Source organism: Pinus tabuliformis, chromosome 8 (genome assembly GCF_031772625.1).
Source record: "Pinus tabuliformis cultivar Carrire ecotype Pingquan chromosome 8, CPIR1, whole genome shotgun sequence".
Lineage (NCBI taxonomy): Eukaryota > Viridiplantae > Streptophyta > Pinopsida > Pinales > Pinaceae > Pinus > Pinus tabuliformis.
Window position 1 is genome coordinate 1,128,318,629 of NC_142294.1, and position 18,158 is coordinate 1,128,336,786.

At 39.0% G+C, this 18,158-nt stretch overlaps 1 protein-coding gene across 3 annotated transcripts in view; it reads left to right on the forward strand.

The window, feature by feature from the left end:
- Positions 1 to 9,452: 9,452 nt before the first annotated feature.
- LOC149239316 (ChaC-like family protein) overlaps positions 9,453 to 18,158 on the forward strand; it is a 137,799-nt gene continuing 129,093 nt past the window's right edge. For all 3 annotated transcript variants that reach the window (XR_016246440.1, XM_089373391.1, XM_089373392.1), the window contains exons 1-2: positions 9,453 to 9,621; positions 9,711 to 9,787. Coding sequence is in view for 2 of the 3 variants with exons in the window: in XM_089373391.1 (XP_089229517.1) it covers positions 9,513 to 9,621; positions 9,711 to 9,787 (186 nt within the window). In the remaining variant the exon portion in view is untranslated. The remainder of the gene's footprint in view (positions 9,622 to 9,710; positions 9,788 to 18,158) is intronic.

Here is an 18,158-nt window from a genome sequence, read left to right on the forward strand (position 1 = left end):
ACAAAGCCATAATGGTCTCTTTTTAGTAGAGGGAGGATCACACGGAGGGGGATCCAAGGGATCCATGGGTTCATCAACAAGATCAGGCTCAGGTTCATGCATAGGAGGCTCTTCTTGTACATCCATGGCATCATCCTTTCTCTCAACATTGGCAGGGGGAGGAGTGTCCCTTACTTTCCCAAGAGCAACATATTCATCAAATGTCACATCCTTGCTAAACTCTATATTCCTTTGACTAGGTACATATATTATATAAGCTTAATAATTTTCATAATAACCAACAAAAGTACCTTTCTTTCTTGAAGCTTCCAACTTGGTCCTCTTCTCCTTCAACACATGAAAGTAGATAGGGTAGCCAAAGATCCTCAAGTGTCCAACCTCCACCTTTACACCTTTGAAAGCCTTTTTAGGAGTCTTGTCACCTAAGACTCAGTGAGGAGTTCTATTTTGAACATACACAACAATGTTAACAAATTCTCCCCATGGAAACTTTGGCAACTTTTGATCATGTAACATAGCTCTGGCTACTTCTATGATAGTCTTGTTCTTCCTTTCAACTACACCATTTTGTTCAGGGTTATAAGGTATGATGGTCTCCTTCTTGATTCCAACTTCCTTGCAAAAGTCAATGAATTCATTTGAAGTAAATTCTCCTCCATTGTTAGTCCTCAAAATTTTGATCTTCTTTTTGGTTTCATTTTCCACCAATGCCTTGAATTCCATTAACATTTCAAATTATTGGTCCTTGTTATTTAAGAATAAAATCCATGTCTTGCGGGAAAAGTCATCCACAAAAATTATATAGTATAAGTAGCCACAAAGAGAAGTCACAAACATAGGTCCACATATATCAAAATGTATTGTTAAAGTATCCATTGGTCCTACTTCTACATGAAGGGAATGATCCCTTCACATGTTTTCCACTTGCACATCCTTGACAAACTCCATCATGATCTACTTGAATCTCAAGCATTCGAAAACCATCTTTCTCACATTAGGAAAAGCTTTATAGTGAAGGTGAGCGAATCTTCGATGCCACAACTTACATTGATGATAATATCATGAATCAATGCTCAGATTGGTCTTCCATTGACTTTATAAAGACCTTCAATTATTGACCCAGAGTGAGGGCATCCTTCAAGCTAGATCTCCTTGGGCAAGGAAGGACTTTTCCATTTATGAAAGCAACTTTCATTCCTTTTCCCTCCAAGGCAGATATAGATACAAGATTCTTTTTCAATCCCAATGCTTACAAAACCTATTGTAGATGTATAGTTTGACCAAAATCCAAATGAAAGGAAACAAACCCAGTCCCCTTTATAAGATATGTAGCATTATCTCCAAGAATGATCTTCAAATTGGACTCCCTCTCAACCAGGTTTGAGAGGACTTCACGATAACTAGTGAAGTGTCTAGAAGCCCCACCATCTACTAACCAACTATCAAAAGAATCTGGAGGAAAGGAACTAGAAAGAGAAAAAATAAGAAAGTATTCAGATCAAGTTTCAATTGCATTATTGTCATACCTTGAATTCCTTGATCTATTGGGAGGATGACAAGTCTCTTCTCGGGTAGGGGGTCCTCGTCTCTTCGCTCTTCGTTTGTTCCTTGAAGCACTTCTTTCTTCCAGAAAATCTTAGGCATAGTGACCATACTTGTGATAATTGTAGCATTGGATGTTGTAAATGTCCTACTTGAATCCTTTATTATTGTTCTTGGTTCATTGAGCTTGATTTCTTGACTTCCAATTTGAGGGCTTTCCTTTCTCTTTCTTCTTCTTGGCTTAAGCATAAAACATAGTAGGTTCTGCTTCTTCAAGCTTTTGAATTCTTCCTTTAGAGATCATCCTGAACTCCTCTTGAGTGCACTTGCCTAAGAGCTCATCAAATGTGGGAAACTTGTCATTGTTTCTAATGGTTGTGATAAGTGTACCCAAACGATAGGGAGACCCCCAAGTGTGATCAACACCAGCGCTTTATCAAATATAATTCCACCAACAGACAAAAGTTGATCCTTGATTTGAGATATCCTAATGAAGAATGATTGAATAGTCTCACCTTTTTTCAACTTGATATCCTTGAGTTAATTCTTCAAAGCAATAATATGGCTCAAGTTGTTGACTTCATATGTCCCAATAAACTTATCATACATTTCCTTGGACTTCTTCATTTTGGATACATAAGTGATCAAATGACCTCTCAAAGAATCAATAATGATTTTATTAGCTTTGATCTTACCTTTCTTATACTTGGACTTGGCAGCAATAGTTGCATTCTCCGAAGGCTCAAGTACCTTTCCTTCAACATATTCCATAACATCATTCTCTTCCAAAGTCAAATCCACCCTAGGTCTCCAAGTAACAAAGTTATAAGAGTCATTTAGCATCTCCTCTATCTTGAAGTATGAGGTAGACATCTTGACCAAGTCAAATGAACTTCAGCAACAAATAAGATCTCTTCAAAGGGATGACTTCTCTTGTCTCCTTGGGCTTGTCTTCACCTCAGCTCTGAAGCCATGTTCATTTTTCATAATGTTCTATGTTGTAATAATCATTTAAACAATTTCTTTTTTCATTAGCAATCACTTTTCCAATTTATTTTGAATTTCCCAATAATAGTAAGAAATTGTAGATAGAACAATAAATAACATGCACAATATAAGACAACCAAGATCAATGAGACACAAAGATTTAAAACAAAGACCAAGGAAAAACCCAACCATATTCTTCTTCTATTAGATATTCATCAAATGTTCAACAAAGATACATAGTCCAAGTACATCCATCAACAAGTCAAAGGTCAAAGCCTTGACTATCCAAGTCAACAATTCAATAACCAATCAAAGATGAGAGATAAGGTCAACTCTGGTCAAAGTAATTGATTTGCAATTTTGAGCCTGTCAAAGCTCAGTCAATAGTAGTCAACGACACCCCTAACCAGTCAAAGGTCAATGGTCAACAATGCTAAGAAAACTTCGGTCAAATAGCAAAAGAATGTGGCTTCTTTCCTTAGTCAAACGCAATCAAAACAGATCCAAAGTACCTCCTACAATTTGGTCAAAGTCAATAGCCAACCTATGGTCAACCCTAACTTCACGTCTGTGGTCAAAGATGGTCAAAGTGCCTAGAACAGTTTGGTCAAAGTATCCCTGAATTGAACCTCCCAAAATAGATCAGAAATCAGTAAATCCAATCCAATTCAAGCGAAGTCAATGCTGGTCAAAGATGTCCAAAAACAAAAGTCAACGCAAGTCAAATAGAAGACTTGATCTTCCTTTCGCATGTGTGAAGTCAAACTGCAATATTTCAGAGATGTGTGAACCAAATGATGAAGAAGTGATGTGTGATATGATGCCTCCAAGTGAAGTCAACGAAGGTCCATGGAGGTCGAAGTTCTCTTCTAGGTCGACTTGACAAATTTGAGTTGACTTGGACCAACATTAATAATAATATTTTTCCATGTGAAAATTTGAATTTTTAAAGTGGAAGAGGGGTGTCCTTAGCGTTAGTTGTTATGAATATAATTTATGTAAAAATAATAAAAATATATAACAAATAATAATCATAAGAATATGTAATTAAATAATAATTACGTTAAACAAATAGGCATGTCTCTATAGACACGCTTGTTCGTGAAAGGGTACTTACCTAACTATATATACAAGACCCTCATCCCCAATTGTATCATCATTCTTACTCATACATTTTAATATATATTCTTGTATCTCAATGGAGATATACATATTCCAAGTCTTATGGAGCATTTAACTTGAAGAATGAACTTTGCTCATTACTTTGGTATCTGAGCAGTTCGGTCCTCTAGGTTGCTTAACCACTACACAAAGCCACACTCTCCAATCCAGGCCCTTGGCCATAAAGGTTTTGTCAATTTTGTTGCGGTCATAATCGAAGCGTTTCGTTGCACAAAATTCTCCATTTTTCCATAGGCCTTTAGCTATTAACAAAAATAAAAAATAAAGGTTACATTAAAAAAGGGTTCAAACAATAAATAAAAAAGGGGTTAAAGAAAAAAGAGTTCAAGATTTAAAAAATAAAAATAAAATCACAAAGTTAAAAATATATTGATTGCAAATATATATATATATATATATATATATATATATATATATATATATAAAATTCAAAAAAAAAGAAAAAAGAAAAAAGACAAAAAACTTACCTGGTCGACACAGGAATCATCATTAGGCTGTCTGCTATAAACAACGGGTGACAATGCAGATAGGGTGCACGCCACGATGACCTTCTCCTCCATCGCCATGAGAACACATTCCATTGATCGTTGTCCGGCTTTACTCACATCACCGCCTCCACCACTGTCGTCGTTTGATTGCACTACTTTACATCATCACCCTTTTCATTGTAACAAATTCACCATATCCCACAACTTGGTATCAAAGCGTCAATCTTCCTGCTTTCAATGTTGTTCGTTCTACTGTCCCATCATCGTGAGAACACATTCCATCGATCATTGTCCAACTTTACTCACATCACCACCTCCGACCTTGGTGTCTTCTGACTACACTGCTTTACGTCATCACTCTTTTTGTTGTAACAAATTCACCATATCCCACATCTTGGTATCAAAGTGTCAATCTTCTTGCTTTCAATGTTGTTGATTCTGTTGTCCTTGCGCGTGCTCTTCACCCTCATCCATTCCGTGCATTGGGCTGCTCCATTCGCTTTATCCCTTTTCCATTTTTTCGTTGTCTGATGTCCCTATTCTCACAAAATTGATGTCCCTGTCCCACACTGTGCCAACAATACATCGTGGTCTGAATCCTCCAATCATTGTCGTTCATCACTTTTAACACGTCCTCTTGTTCGCCCTTTGCTCTTGCCTGACGAACACTTCGTGCTGCGCTCCAACCTTCCATGACAGCCATCAACAACACTTTGCAGTTTCTTGACCAGTGGACCATTCCTCACTACCGCCTCATTTTCGTCCTCCTTTGCCCTGTTTGCACTGTCACCGTTTTTCCTTTCCGACTGTGGCCACTCCATCGTTGTCGCTAATCAACTGCTGCCACGACCCTCTATTTTGATTGGCAAATCCATCTACAAAGGTTAATCACCATCGAATTATTGAAACTGGTCAAAGGTGATGCGTGGTAGTCGTTGTTGGCCATACTGATTGTTGACCAAAGTATTACGGTAAATAAACGCTGCCAATACAACACACCTTTTTATACAGGTTACGAATTAAAATAGGGTACATATAAACATTATGGTTATAAACATATAACTTAATTAATTAACTTATATAAATTGATTAAATTAATTAATTTATATAATTTGATTAATTCATTTTATATATATATATATATATATATTAAAAAGTGACTTAAAAATAAGTAAAATAATAATAATAATATTTTATTATAGAGATTAAGAAGGGGTTATCTTCAAAAACCCTAATTTCATCTCGAAAAAGGCAAATGGAGTCTAATTCAAAAGGAAAGGAAGGAAAATTTTCCTATAAAAGTATTCCAATTGTAGATTGTAGATTAATTACATTAAAAGGGAATACCCAAGGGAAGGAGATTAATATCACTATCAACACAAGTTGCAAGGAAAATTACATCAATGTTAATTTGAAAATCAACTATTAATTCCAGAGTCAAACATAGGAGAAAGAACATATATTTTTGGCAAAAAAGAATATGAAATTAATGATTTACAAGTGACGATTGATCATTATGAATACATATCTCAATTTTGTGTTGTAACTATGCTTGATAAAGAGGTTGACACAATTCTCGGTCGACCTTGGTTCAAAGAATTAGGTATGTTCCTTTTAAACACAAAATAAATAAATAAATAAAAATCTTGATGCTCCCTTACAAGAGAAAGATGGTCACGTTCCAAGACATGACAACGAAATCCGAACTAATAATGCCTTCATCAAAAAATCTTAAGGATATTTCGAAACTAATGTTCAAGAGAATCCAAAAATAATATCAAGGAAACAGAAAGAACTTGAAGAAGTCATATCCAACAAAAATAAATAAAATTCATGTTTGAAGGAGCATAATCAAAAAATACTTACGCAAGTGAGAAAATGTAAAGCTAAGAAACACCAGTTAGAACAAGAAAAAGAAAATTCTAATAAGAAACCCAACGAAAGTCTATTAGGAAAAGAAGAGGAAAGTTTAGGCTTAAAAAACCTTAACCAAAGGTTATTAGAACAAATTAATTATTTAAAGGATGAGAAGCTTGAATACCAAAATAAAGTTGACATAGGAAATGAGGAACTTTTACGTCTGAGAAGCCATAAACAAAGTCTACTCACTCAAATTAAGAAACTTAAGGATGATAAAAAATCATTGAAAAACAAATTACAAGAACTTATCACGAAAGAGGTGTCAAAGTCATCAATCCAAGTGGAAGAAAGAGGGACGAATACCAACTCAGTGAATATCACAACTCAAGAAGATGAGAAATCAATAAAAGTTAAAATATATTCAGGTGTTGTAGTTCAAATGAAGGAAATTCCAAGTGAATATTTTGTAACCAACTCAACGACATCAGAACTTGAAGTAAATCAAAATCTTGCCACAAACATGATAAGGGAAACCAAAAGAACTCTTTATCTACATGCGAATCACAAGAACATACATTTCAATCAATCTAAAAATCTGTATCACTCAGAACATAAACAACAAACTTATGTTCCAAAGAATACTAAAGTGCACCCAACTCATTCTAGTGACAACCGTTCATTACAAGTTTCTAGTAATCAAAAGATTTCACAAAAGATTAATTTAGGATGGTCAGATCCTTCCTCCGTGTAACAATTTTATATATCACTCCAAGGATCATACAACTTGTATCGACAAAGATGATTGTTCCAAGATGAGAAGACATTCGCAGCAGAAAAATAGATTGAGCCCTTTCATCAACAAGCTTTGAGGACAATGCTTTTTGAAGGGGAAGACAATGTTATGAATATAATTTATGTAAAAATAATAATAATATATAATAAATAATAATCACAATAATATGTAATTAAATAATAATTAAGTTAAACAAAGAGGCATGTCTCTACGGACATCCTTGTTCGTGAAAGGGTACTTACCTGGCTATATATACAGGGCCCTCATCCCCAATTGTATCATCATTCTTACTCATACATTTAAATATATATTCTTGTATCTCAATGGAGATCTACATCTTCCAAGTCTTTTGGAGTATTTAACTTGAAGAAAAAAATTTGTTCCTTACGTTTGTTGGGCTTCTCCAATGGGGAAATTTCTCCCTCAATTGCCAATCTTCAACAGGTACACTCAAAACCTAGCCATGGCAGGTATCACTTTGTCTGAAAGTGATGAAATCCTCTTCTGGGATGGCAAAATAATTTCAGGTCAGATTTCACTGTAGGATGTTTATAATTATATCTCGCGGGCTCAATCAAGTTAGGAAAAACACTATTGGTTCCATAAAATATGGAAGTGGAATATCCCTTTCAATCTGGTTTGTTTTCGCTGGTTGGCATGGAAAAATAGAATATTAACATGGGACAATCTATGCAAGAGAGGATTCCTTGGGTTGGGGAGGTGTGCGATGTGCAAAAAAGATTTGGAAGACATGAGTCTCCTCTTTCTTAACTGTCCATTCATGATTTCCATTTGGAATGGAGTTTTGAATATCTTAAAAATTTATGCCCAATGGAATTCCAATTCATTATAAGACTGCTTAGGTGATTGGATCTCGATTTACAAGGTATATCGCTCTATCCCCTTTCACATCGTTTGGGGCATTTGTAGAAGTAGAAACACACACATCTATAAGGATTCTACTGCGGGCATCAATCATAGTTATGTGAAGGTTGCTGCTTACTTCTCTGAAATTAGTCGTGTTTCCAAAAAGGCTTCTCAGAGAGTATTAAAAAAGGTGGATGTTTGAAAAAGATTCCCAATTGGTTTCTTCAATGAATGACTATCAATAATGTTTGTGGATGTGGGGCGTTCGTAGTTATTGAATTATGATCATATTTCCATTTCAGTTTGTATTGTGGGGAGGGTACCGATACCCATGTAGAGCTCATATAGCATTATGGGGGTTATTGTTCTATGCTAAATGGTTATCAGTTGAGTCTATTGATATATTTGGAGATTCCAAGGTGGTAATTGATTGGATGTAGAAATAATGTTCTTTGGAACCACACATGCACATAAATTGGATGAAGCGCATTAATATGTTGATTGGTAATTTTCAAAGCTAACATTTTCTCACATTTACATGGAGCAAAACAATGTTGTAGATGCATTATCTAAGGATGGTTGCAATAAAAATACATGATAAATCTATTTCTATGAGTTTTGCAATGACTGTTTGCATAGATTAGGGAATATTGATATCTTATAGTTTTCCTTATGTGCATGATTCATTCGTATTTTCCTGTGAACAAACTTCGTGATCTTGCTGATTAGGTGACTCAATATTTTCTATGTATTAGGTTTTTACTATGACGTATTTGTTTTCTTGTACGTGAGACTAGATATATATAGACACATTTTCTAGATGGTGCATTCATGGGTTTTAAACATTAGAAGTTTTAAAATCAGTTTTGAACCTAGATGTAATCAACTTCTAGCATATTAGAGGAATATAATATACAAAACATATTTATGCTAATATGCTAATGTAAACATCTTTCTATTAACATAAAGCATGTTTTGTTTTGTTTTTTTTGTTTTGTTTTTTGTTTTTTGTTTTTGTTTGTTTGTTTGTTTTTGTTTGTTTGTTTTTTTTTCCTTATTAAAACAAAATAACAACTTGTCTTAATCTACCTCAATACCCTTCCCACAAATAACAATGAGCTAAAGAATTTTGTTATGGAGAAGTTTCGTAAATGGGTATGGGGAAAAGAATTGGGTAGAAAGAAGAAGTCCTACACTGGGAATTCAACCCTGCATGTGATCTCCAACAAAACGAGTACATTGGAGCTAGCATTCCATGGAGTGCAAAGGTTCTTATTGCTCAATTGAGAACCAACTTGCGTCAACTTCGGTGTGAAACAAGAAGGTGGGAAAGGCCTAAAGAAGCTTGGGAAGAGCTGGTGTTAAACATTTCATTATGGAATGTGATGCGTTCAAAGACGTTAGAGAAAGTTACGTGAATATGTTAGCATCAGTTTCTTGGCATTGTTTTTTCAACAAGAAGATTGGTAGAAGGTTGGGCCAACTCATCATCAATTTGAATAAGAAAACAATTAAATTACAAAAGGCGAAAAACAAAATTAGTGGTCCCATAAATGATCTTTAATCTCAAAATATCATTTCATTTCATTTCATCTTTTGTAATTTTTTTATAAAAACAATGTTTTTGTTCTGAAAAATTTAGAATAAAAATGAGTTACATTTAATTTAATTATAATTTTCCCCAATAATATAATATAATATAGGCATAAAATGTATTATAAACGTGAAAAGTAAGCCACGGTGATTGGCAGGACAGTAGATCAAGGAGGGAGGTCGACCGCAAGGCGGAGGAGATGGTTCTGTGGGTGTTTGGTTACGGTTCCATAATATGGAAGGCGGGTTTCCACTACGACGAACGACGAGTTGGTTTCATCAAAGGCTACCGTCGTCTTTTCCATCAAGGTAATGCGGATCTGATATCCATTTTTCCCCACCTTCCCTTCAATTCAGCTAAATTTTAGACTTCTTATAACCTGCAATTGAAATTTCAGGGAGCACAGACCATAGAGGAACCCCTGCCAATCCCGGCAGGACTGTTACACTCGAGCCTCACGATGGCCACACCTGTGTGAGTACGCTATTCCACTCCAGTCAATAAATTCATGAAGTAAATACTTGTTATGACTGTCTAAGATAGGAGCTGGCCATTTTCTTCATTGCTCTATCATAATAGATGATCTGAGAGGGAATTGATACTTCTTCCCCTTATTTTGTTAACCTTCGGGAAAAATCTTTAATTTCATTACTTCTTTGACAAAGTTACAAAATTACATACATTCTTTTACTTGTTTTCTCAAGCATTTCTAGCTAACAGCCCTCATCACCTGGAACATTCCAAAACTTAGAAAAAAAAATCCTAGTTTGATAGCAAGAGGAAAAACTCCAAGAGAACTTGACTATTCATAATAACAATTACTACTGAACTTGATCGAGATGGTTGGACTTTACGGATAAAAATCGTTTGGTTCTATGGGCTAATGGCAAATCATATGATTTGTTTTAAACTAATTGAATGACACAAAGAGTGCGTGTATATTTGGTTTGATACTATTTTTATGTTTGACATCTCAACCTGCTCATGGTGCTTATGGTTAAATCAGCGCTTTATTCAATTTCGCAGGTAAAGAATAGTGAATATTTCAGTCCTACGTCCCCATGTTCGCAAGGGTAAAGTAAAAGAGGATGAGAAAGTGTTAAGTTCTTTTAGTTTGGGGAAAATGCCTATCTCTTCTTTCAAGGCGTCTCTAATTCTCAGACGGATATGTATCTTTCTAGCATTGCTTGCCTAAAACTGGCAGAGATCTATGCTTGTCCAAAAGAATATCCTGATCTTGTCACCTCAAGGTGAAGGAGAGTCATTAATGTAAAAGGTTCTTATTATAACTAACATATAATGTGTTCCATCCATCAAAGTAATCCTGTGTGATTAGAAGGATAGAAGTAGAAGAGTATTAATGTGGAACAAAATCCTAACTAAGAAATATGCCACTGTAGAGATAGCAGAACATCATATAAATAACAACCACAAGTAATGCTGTGACACCTAAACTACTGGAGTTTGAATTGGAATGAATTAAGAAACCAATGCAATTTGTGATCCAGATTAAATAATTTTTGATATGGCACAAAACAGTGATGCAGAAATCATTCGCACACAAAGAAAAACCTAATAGCAAGTAACAAAGAAGATTGCTTCAATGTACACATGCACACTCTATATTTTAAATTTTCAATGCATGGTAAGCAATGCTACACTCTATATTTTAAAATTAGTGTTCCACGCTTCTGGGACTAGGGGCGCCTATGGAAATGTTTCCCCACGTCTCCCTTTTGGGGAAACTAGAGGAAATGCACGGGAAACCTTTCCCCAATGTGGGGGACATGTTTACCCCAAAAGGGGTGCTTGTGGGCGCCCAGCCCAAAAGGGGGACATTGTGATATTCTCACTTGCAATATTTGTAAGGGAAATATCAATCTTGCCCAATTTTGTCTTATTTCATGTTTGCACTTAGGAGATGTGGGTTCAGAGGTCCCACATGAATTTTGGGATTAAGTGGGGGCCCAAACATTAGGAAGGAAGGGAAATATTGCGGCTCTAGTGGAGCGTGGGGGCCACCCCATGGAGAATTACAGCCCACATGTGGAAGACACTCTCATTGGAGCGAAGTTGGTGGGGAAAGTCGAGTTGGGCCCACATGGGCATCTTGGAGGCTCTTTGATAAATAGAGCAAGAGGCACTCATTTTGGTCATTCATTCATCTTTTAGAATGATGTCTTTGACATAGCATGCTTGAGCTGAAGCCAATTATGCAGTGTTGTTTAGCACATGAGTGTCTCTGAGCGGAGATCTCAACCCTTGCTTCGATGGACTTTGAGTGCCAGCCCAAGGAGGGAGTCCTACCTATACCAGTTCGTACTAGCAGCAGGGAGTGCGAGTTTGTGGAGAGGATTGGCAATACAGTATAGGGACTGCGCAACTATTGAAGGAGGCATGCTTGGAGGTTGTGGAGTGAAGGGAGTTAGGGGTTGAAACTTGAGGTGGAGTCTGGGGAAGTGTTGTGGGGCTTTTCCAACATTTTGGCAGAGCAACAAATGCAACATTTGCTTCAGGTTACATCTTCTGCTTATTGAGTGTGAAAATTCCTAAACTCGAAATCCCTACTGCAGCAAACTGATGTTACTTCTCCTACTTGTTAATCCATACAAGTTATTTACTGTGTTCTACAGTAAATATCGAAGTAAATACAACTGCAACATTCACTATTTAAAATAACATGCTGAAACAAGAAACTGAACAGGAACAAGATACAACACATCTACATAGTTATTTTTGGACAAATGTCCCTGGAAAAACCCAATGCGGGAAAACTGGTGCAGAAGCTTTGAGGGTTTTATTATTATGCAGTAGTAATTTCTGAATACAACTTCTGGATGCCTTCCTAGCAATCCAATTATAGAAATATCACTGATAAAGAAATTTGTGAGATTACCTCACACTATCACTAGAAGTTCTGGCTGAACCAGCCCTTGAATGAACAGCCCCTGGCCGCCTCTGCGCTGCCTCTGCGTAGTGTTTGCGTCAGCCCAACGTCACACTGTTTAGAACCTGCGTCACTCTTCTTGGTTGATCGGTTTGCCTCTGAGATTCAAACTTCTGCTCTCCCAGTCACACATCTCGGCTTCCAGCTACAAAAATTGAACCCTTCGACAAATTTCAGACTCTCTGAAGGCTTCTGCGTTGCCTCTGCGTTAGCCTACATTGCCTCTGCATTAGCCTACGCTGCCTTTGCGTGGCCCTGCGTCAGCCTCTTCTGACTCAGCGCTGCCTCTCTCGGATCTCTCTCTGCCTCTGCTGAGTATTCTCGGATCAGGAGAAATCTCGAACCGAAACTATCCCTTCCCCTCACTACAAAAGCTCACTTCGAATTTCTCACTGGCAGCTACTCTGCTTCAGAAATTCGATCTTCTAAACTCTCTGTGTGTGTTCTCCAAGTGCCCCTCAAGCCTCTTCTTATATCTTTCTTTTGGACAACCAACAACCCAGATTAACTTCTAATCAATGGCTTAGATCATTTTGGCTTTGACTTCGTCTTCTTCTAAGAGTTTCACCCATAGTTAGATTAATACCCATTAATTATTTTAATTTTCTAAGTTTAGACTTAGGGTCCCATTAAAAATAATTAATTATTTTAATAAAATTGTCTCCGGGTGGAATTTCCCAAAATGATTTCTGGATATTGGAGAAAGCATGTGTCTAAGCCTCCCTGCAAAATTTGAGACTTAGAGCACATCCGATGCTACCAGAAATCAACACTCCCTCTTAGCGAGGAATGTGCTCTAGCAATGCAACCTGCTGAAGCATCACTCTGTTCTGTAACATCTCCTTCTGCGCTGCTGATGTCTGACATCCTGTCCACCAACTACTGCGCAAATGCTGCATCTGTACTGCTGCTGACCCTGCCACTGTCAACACTGCATCCGTACTGCAACTCCCTCTCAATTCTGCATCCGTGCTGCTGCTGGCATTGCCACTGCCAACTGCATTTGCATTGCAACCTTCTCCAACTGCTGCTGCTACTGCATCAACAACGGAAAATCATCCCAAATTATTGAATTGGTGTTCAGTATGATGTATCTCGTTGCTGGAGTCTGACTACTGCTAGTCTCTACGCTGACCCTCTGAAGCCTCTACGCTGCTGCTGACCTCTGCTCTGTGGCAACTGCACTGCTGCCAACTCTAGCTCTGCACTACTCAGTCTTTGGCGCTACTAGCTTCTACAATTGTCACTCCAACACTCCTCTGCACCAACTGACACTAGTCCATCTTGCTACTTCTGATCTGGGCTCTTGTAGCAAGGAGTTGATCCAAGAGGTGGGCTCCTCAAGGATCCTGTCCATCTGTAGCTCTTTCGAACTACAGTTCTAAATCAGCCCACCTCCCTCCTAGAGGTATCTCAGCTGTCATGGCAAACTCATCCTCCTCGATCTTCGCAGCTGTAACCTTCATATCATGCTTCTCATCTTTGTCCTTCCTGAAAGGACATTGTGTTGTGTAGTGACCGAATTCACCACACCTGAAGCATTTGATATTCGAAACATCTTTCTTCTTATTCCATTGCTCCTGTTGCCCCTTGGATGTGAGGGTTGCATTCTCATCCTCTTGGGCTTCGACCCACTGCTGCTGCTTCTGTCAAGTTTACATTTGACCAAGTCTCTCCTTAGCGCCTCTTGCTTAAGAGCTGCCCACATCTCATCCTAGTTTGGCAAAGTCGCCCTGCCTAGGATGCTCTGGACAAAGACTTGCCACTCCTTAGACACTGAATTTAGGGCCAGTCTTACCATCTTGGAACCTTGAGGTGTTGACCCCACAATTGCCAATTCATCTTGGGTCTCCTGAAGCTTTGCAAGGAACGGATCAATGCGTTCCCCCTTCTGCATCTGCATAGATCTCATCTTCTGCTCCAAGTACATCTTTCGCTGCTCGAAAGATCCTTGATACAGCGTCGACAATGCATCCCACATCTCCTTGGCAGTGTTTCTGCTAGCGATGTGATAGACTATATGATCCTTCACTCCGTCGAGGATCATTCTTTTTGTCTTCGCCATTTCTCCCTTGTACTTCTTGAGCTGATATGGATTTGTGGGCTCAACTACCACGCTGTCGACATAGACTTTGAGAAAATGCTCATCCAGAAGGCATGACATCCTTGCCTTCCAGATCACATAGTTGGATGCCCCATCCAACCTATCCTGATCTCTCAATCCACTGGCTGCCATCTCTGCCAGTCGAATAGCCTCCTCTCTCCTCTGTGCAACACTAAACTGGCCTACGCACTCCCTTCTGGAGCTTGTAGATCTGCCACTCTCCGCTGTCGCTCAACGAGTGAGAATTCAGACTCCTTGGATGGAAGTCCTCTGAGGAATAATTCCCTCAACTATGTCTCTCTCTTCCCTTTGACATTTTTCTGCCCAACAACTGCCTGCAGAAAACTGCGTCCCACCAGAAACCCCTCTTCGCTAAAGCTTCTGCTGCGCTGCTCCCTTTGCCGCTGACAGATTTCGATCTGGAAATCTTACCTCTCTGTCGACTCACTCAGAGAGAGATTTACTACGAAAATCTAGCCCTCCTGGCCTGAACTGCGCAAATCCTTTGGGGATTCAAATTGCTGCCTTTGCAGGAATTTCGAATTCCCTTCTTCCTTCAGCGTTGGGTCTTTCGGCTTTGTTCTTCTTGCTTCACCTGTAGCTCTGATACCATGTGAAAATTCCTAAACCTGGAATCCCTACTGCAACAAACTGATGTTACTTCTCCTACTTGTTAATCCATACAAGTTATTTACAGTGCTCTACATTAAACATTGAAGTAAATACAATTGCAACATTCACTATTTAAAATAATATGCCGAAATAAGAAACTGAACAGGAAAAAGATACAACACATCTACATCGTTATTTTTGGACAAATTCCCCAAAAATACCCAATGCGGGAAAAACGGTGCAACAAGTCTAGGGGTTTTATTATTATGCAGTAGTAATTTCTGAATACAACTTATGGATGCCTTCCCAACAATCTAGTTACAGAGAATATCACTGGCAGAGAAATTTGTGAGATTACCTCCCACTATCACTAGAAGTCCTGGCTGATCCAGCCCTTGAATGAACAACCGCTGGCTGCCTCTGCGCTGCGTCTTCGTCAACTTAGCGTCACACAGTGTAGGACTTGCGTCACTCTTCTCTCTTTTTGGTAGATCGATTTGCCTTTGAGATTCAGACTTTTGCTTTCCCGGTCTCACACCCCGGCTTCCAGCTACAGAAATCGAACCCTCCGCAAATTTCAGATTCCCTCAAGGCTTATGTGCTGCCTCTGCGTCAGCCTACGCTGCCTTTGCATGGCTCTGCGTAGCTCTGCGTCAGCCTCTTCTGGCTCAGCGCTGCCTCTCTGGGATCTCTTTGTTTCCTTTGCTGAGTATTCTCGGATCAGGAGAAATATCCAACTGGAACTATCCTTGCCCCTCACTGCAAAAGCTCACTTCGAATTTCTCACCGGCAGCTGCTCTGCTTCAAAAATTCAATCTTTTGAACTGTGTGTGTGTGTGTGTTCTCTAAGTGCCCCTCAAGCCTCTTCTTATATCTTTCTGTTGGACAACCAACAACCCAGATTAAACTTTAATGAATGGCTTAGGTCATTTTGTCTTGATCCTCGTCTTCTTCTAGAAGTTTCACCCACAGTTAGATTAATACCCATTAATTATTTTAATTTCCTACGTTTAGACTTAGGTCCCATTAAAAATAATTAAATATTTTAATAAAACTGTCTTGGTTATTGGAGAATGCATGTGTCTAAGCCTCCCTGCAAATTTTTAGACTTAGAGCACGTCCGATGCTACCAAAAATCAACATGGAGGAGGGCCAAGCATTTGGGGGTCAATTTTGGAGTGTCAAAACTAGGACAAACCCTTCTTGTGTTTTTCTGGGTTTATTGAAGTGAGGCCAAGATTAATTTGGCAGAATATTTTGGGTGGATTTGAGGGGTCAAACAGGGACCTCAACTCAGCCAGTAGTTAGAGGAGCTAGGAGAAAATTGGGCCGAAATTCCAAGGTCAGCATTTGGCTAATTCCTTCGTGGGTTTTTGTGGGTTATTGGTGGAGACCCCGTGGTTAATTTGACAGAAATTTCTGAGCATCCGAGGAGGCCCTAGCAGCAGTTCTTTGCAACCATAAACATATTTTCAGTGTAGTTTCAGCGCAGAGCCAGGAGAGAGCAACAACAGATTTGATAGGGAGATCCTATTTGTTAAATTATGGTATGTTCTATGCTTAGAGCAGTTTAATTATTTTTCTTCTTATTAGCCACAGATTAGCAATCACATATACATTAAGTAAAGTGCAGATAGAACATTAAATGATCAACAGAAAACAAGCAAAGACAAGAGACACAAGATGTGGCGGCTAGCTAGGGACAAGCCCCAATGCGGGGAAACCCTTTGATCAAATCTTCTTTTATCTTCAATAGTTCAGCAGAGAGAAATAGTACAAAATTTGAATTCTGTAATTTTATATCAGCAGTAGCGAACCCTAGATCAACAAAGTCAAACTTGGTCAAACTAGCTGAAATTGACCTCTAAAATGCTTGGTCAATTTCTGGTCAACTTGTCCTTGAACAGCCTGAAGAAACAACCCTTGAACAACCCCAAAAGTACAGTCAATTTGCAGATTTCTGAAGTCAACTGCAACCCTAAACTAGGGCAGTCAACACCGGTCAAACCAGAGGTCAGATCACCTCAGTTTTTGTGCCAAAAATTGCAGCCTGCCTAGGAGAGGCAACCACACCCAATCCGCACTTCTGGAAGGTTAACTCTTGGTCAACGCTAGTCAAAGAGATGACCTACTGCCGTAGTGTCCTTTCTGCGTCTTTCTTGCCCTAGGACGTCTTCCTTTCAGCCACACGTGTGAGAGAGAGAGAGGCTCCTTTTATGCGTAGGAGAGAGAGAGAGAAGATGAGTGAATTGAATTGTCCAAATGAGGAGAATGCTCCTTGTATTTATATGCAAACGTTGAGGTTGAATAGACATGACTGTTGGGCTTCTGAGCCTACATAAGTTCACTGGCCGACCTTGACAATTTGTCCATAATCAAAATAAATTCATATCTCCATAAATACTTATCAGAATCGAATGATCTTTAGATCAATCCTACACCTCTCAATGAGAGGAATCTAGGAAAAATATCAGAAGCCATAAATAAGGTGATCCACATGGAGTTTGGCCCTAGTTGCCAATTTTAACACTCCCTCTCAACTAGGGAGAACTTCATCTGCAATCCGTCAGACCGTCGCTGCTATCCATCCATCAAATGCACTGTCCTGTACAGCTTGACCCCACTCTGCTCTACTCGAACTATGAAGAAGAAGAAATGATTGAGGATGTATCATACCATCCTCCACTGACCCAAAGTCAGTCTCAGAGTGTGAACCACTCTCACTGATCCCAGATCAATGGAGGTCATCCTAGCATAGGGAGTACGGTAGATACAGCAATGCGTCCATCGATAGTACTACTATGGTCCCTATCCTCATTTCCCTGCTCATTGATCAGATGAGAGGTACTTCCCATGAGTCCCAGACTGCATGGGTAGGATGCCTCGACAGGAGAACTAATCATCCTGTCCACAGGAGAACGAATCATCCTGTCTAGTGGATGCCACAGAGAACTAATCATCTTGGTCTACAGGAGAACTAATCATCCTGTTCCACAGTCGCCACGGAGAACGAATCATCCTGGCCCATAGGAGAACTAATCATCCTGTTCCACAGTTGCCACAGGGTGTCACAGGGGAAGGTTGAACCTTTACATTGTACATAGTGCACCACCAGGGGATGGTGAGCCGCCCTGCGGTCACATGTCGCTCCAAGAAGTACCCCGCGCCCCCCTGGAGCTCCC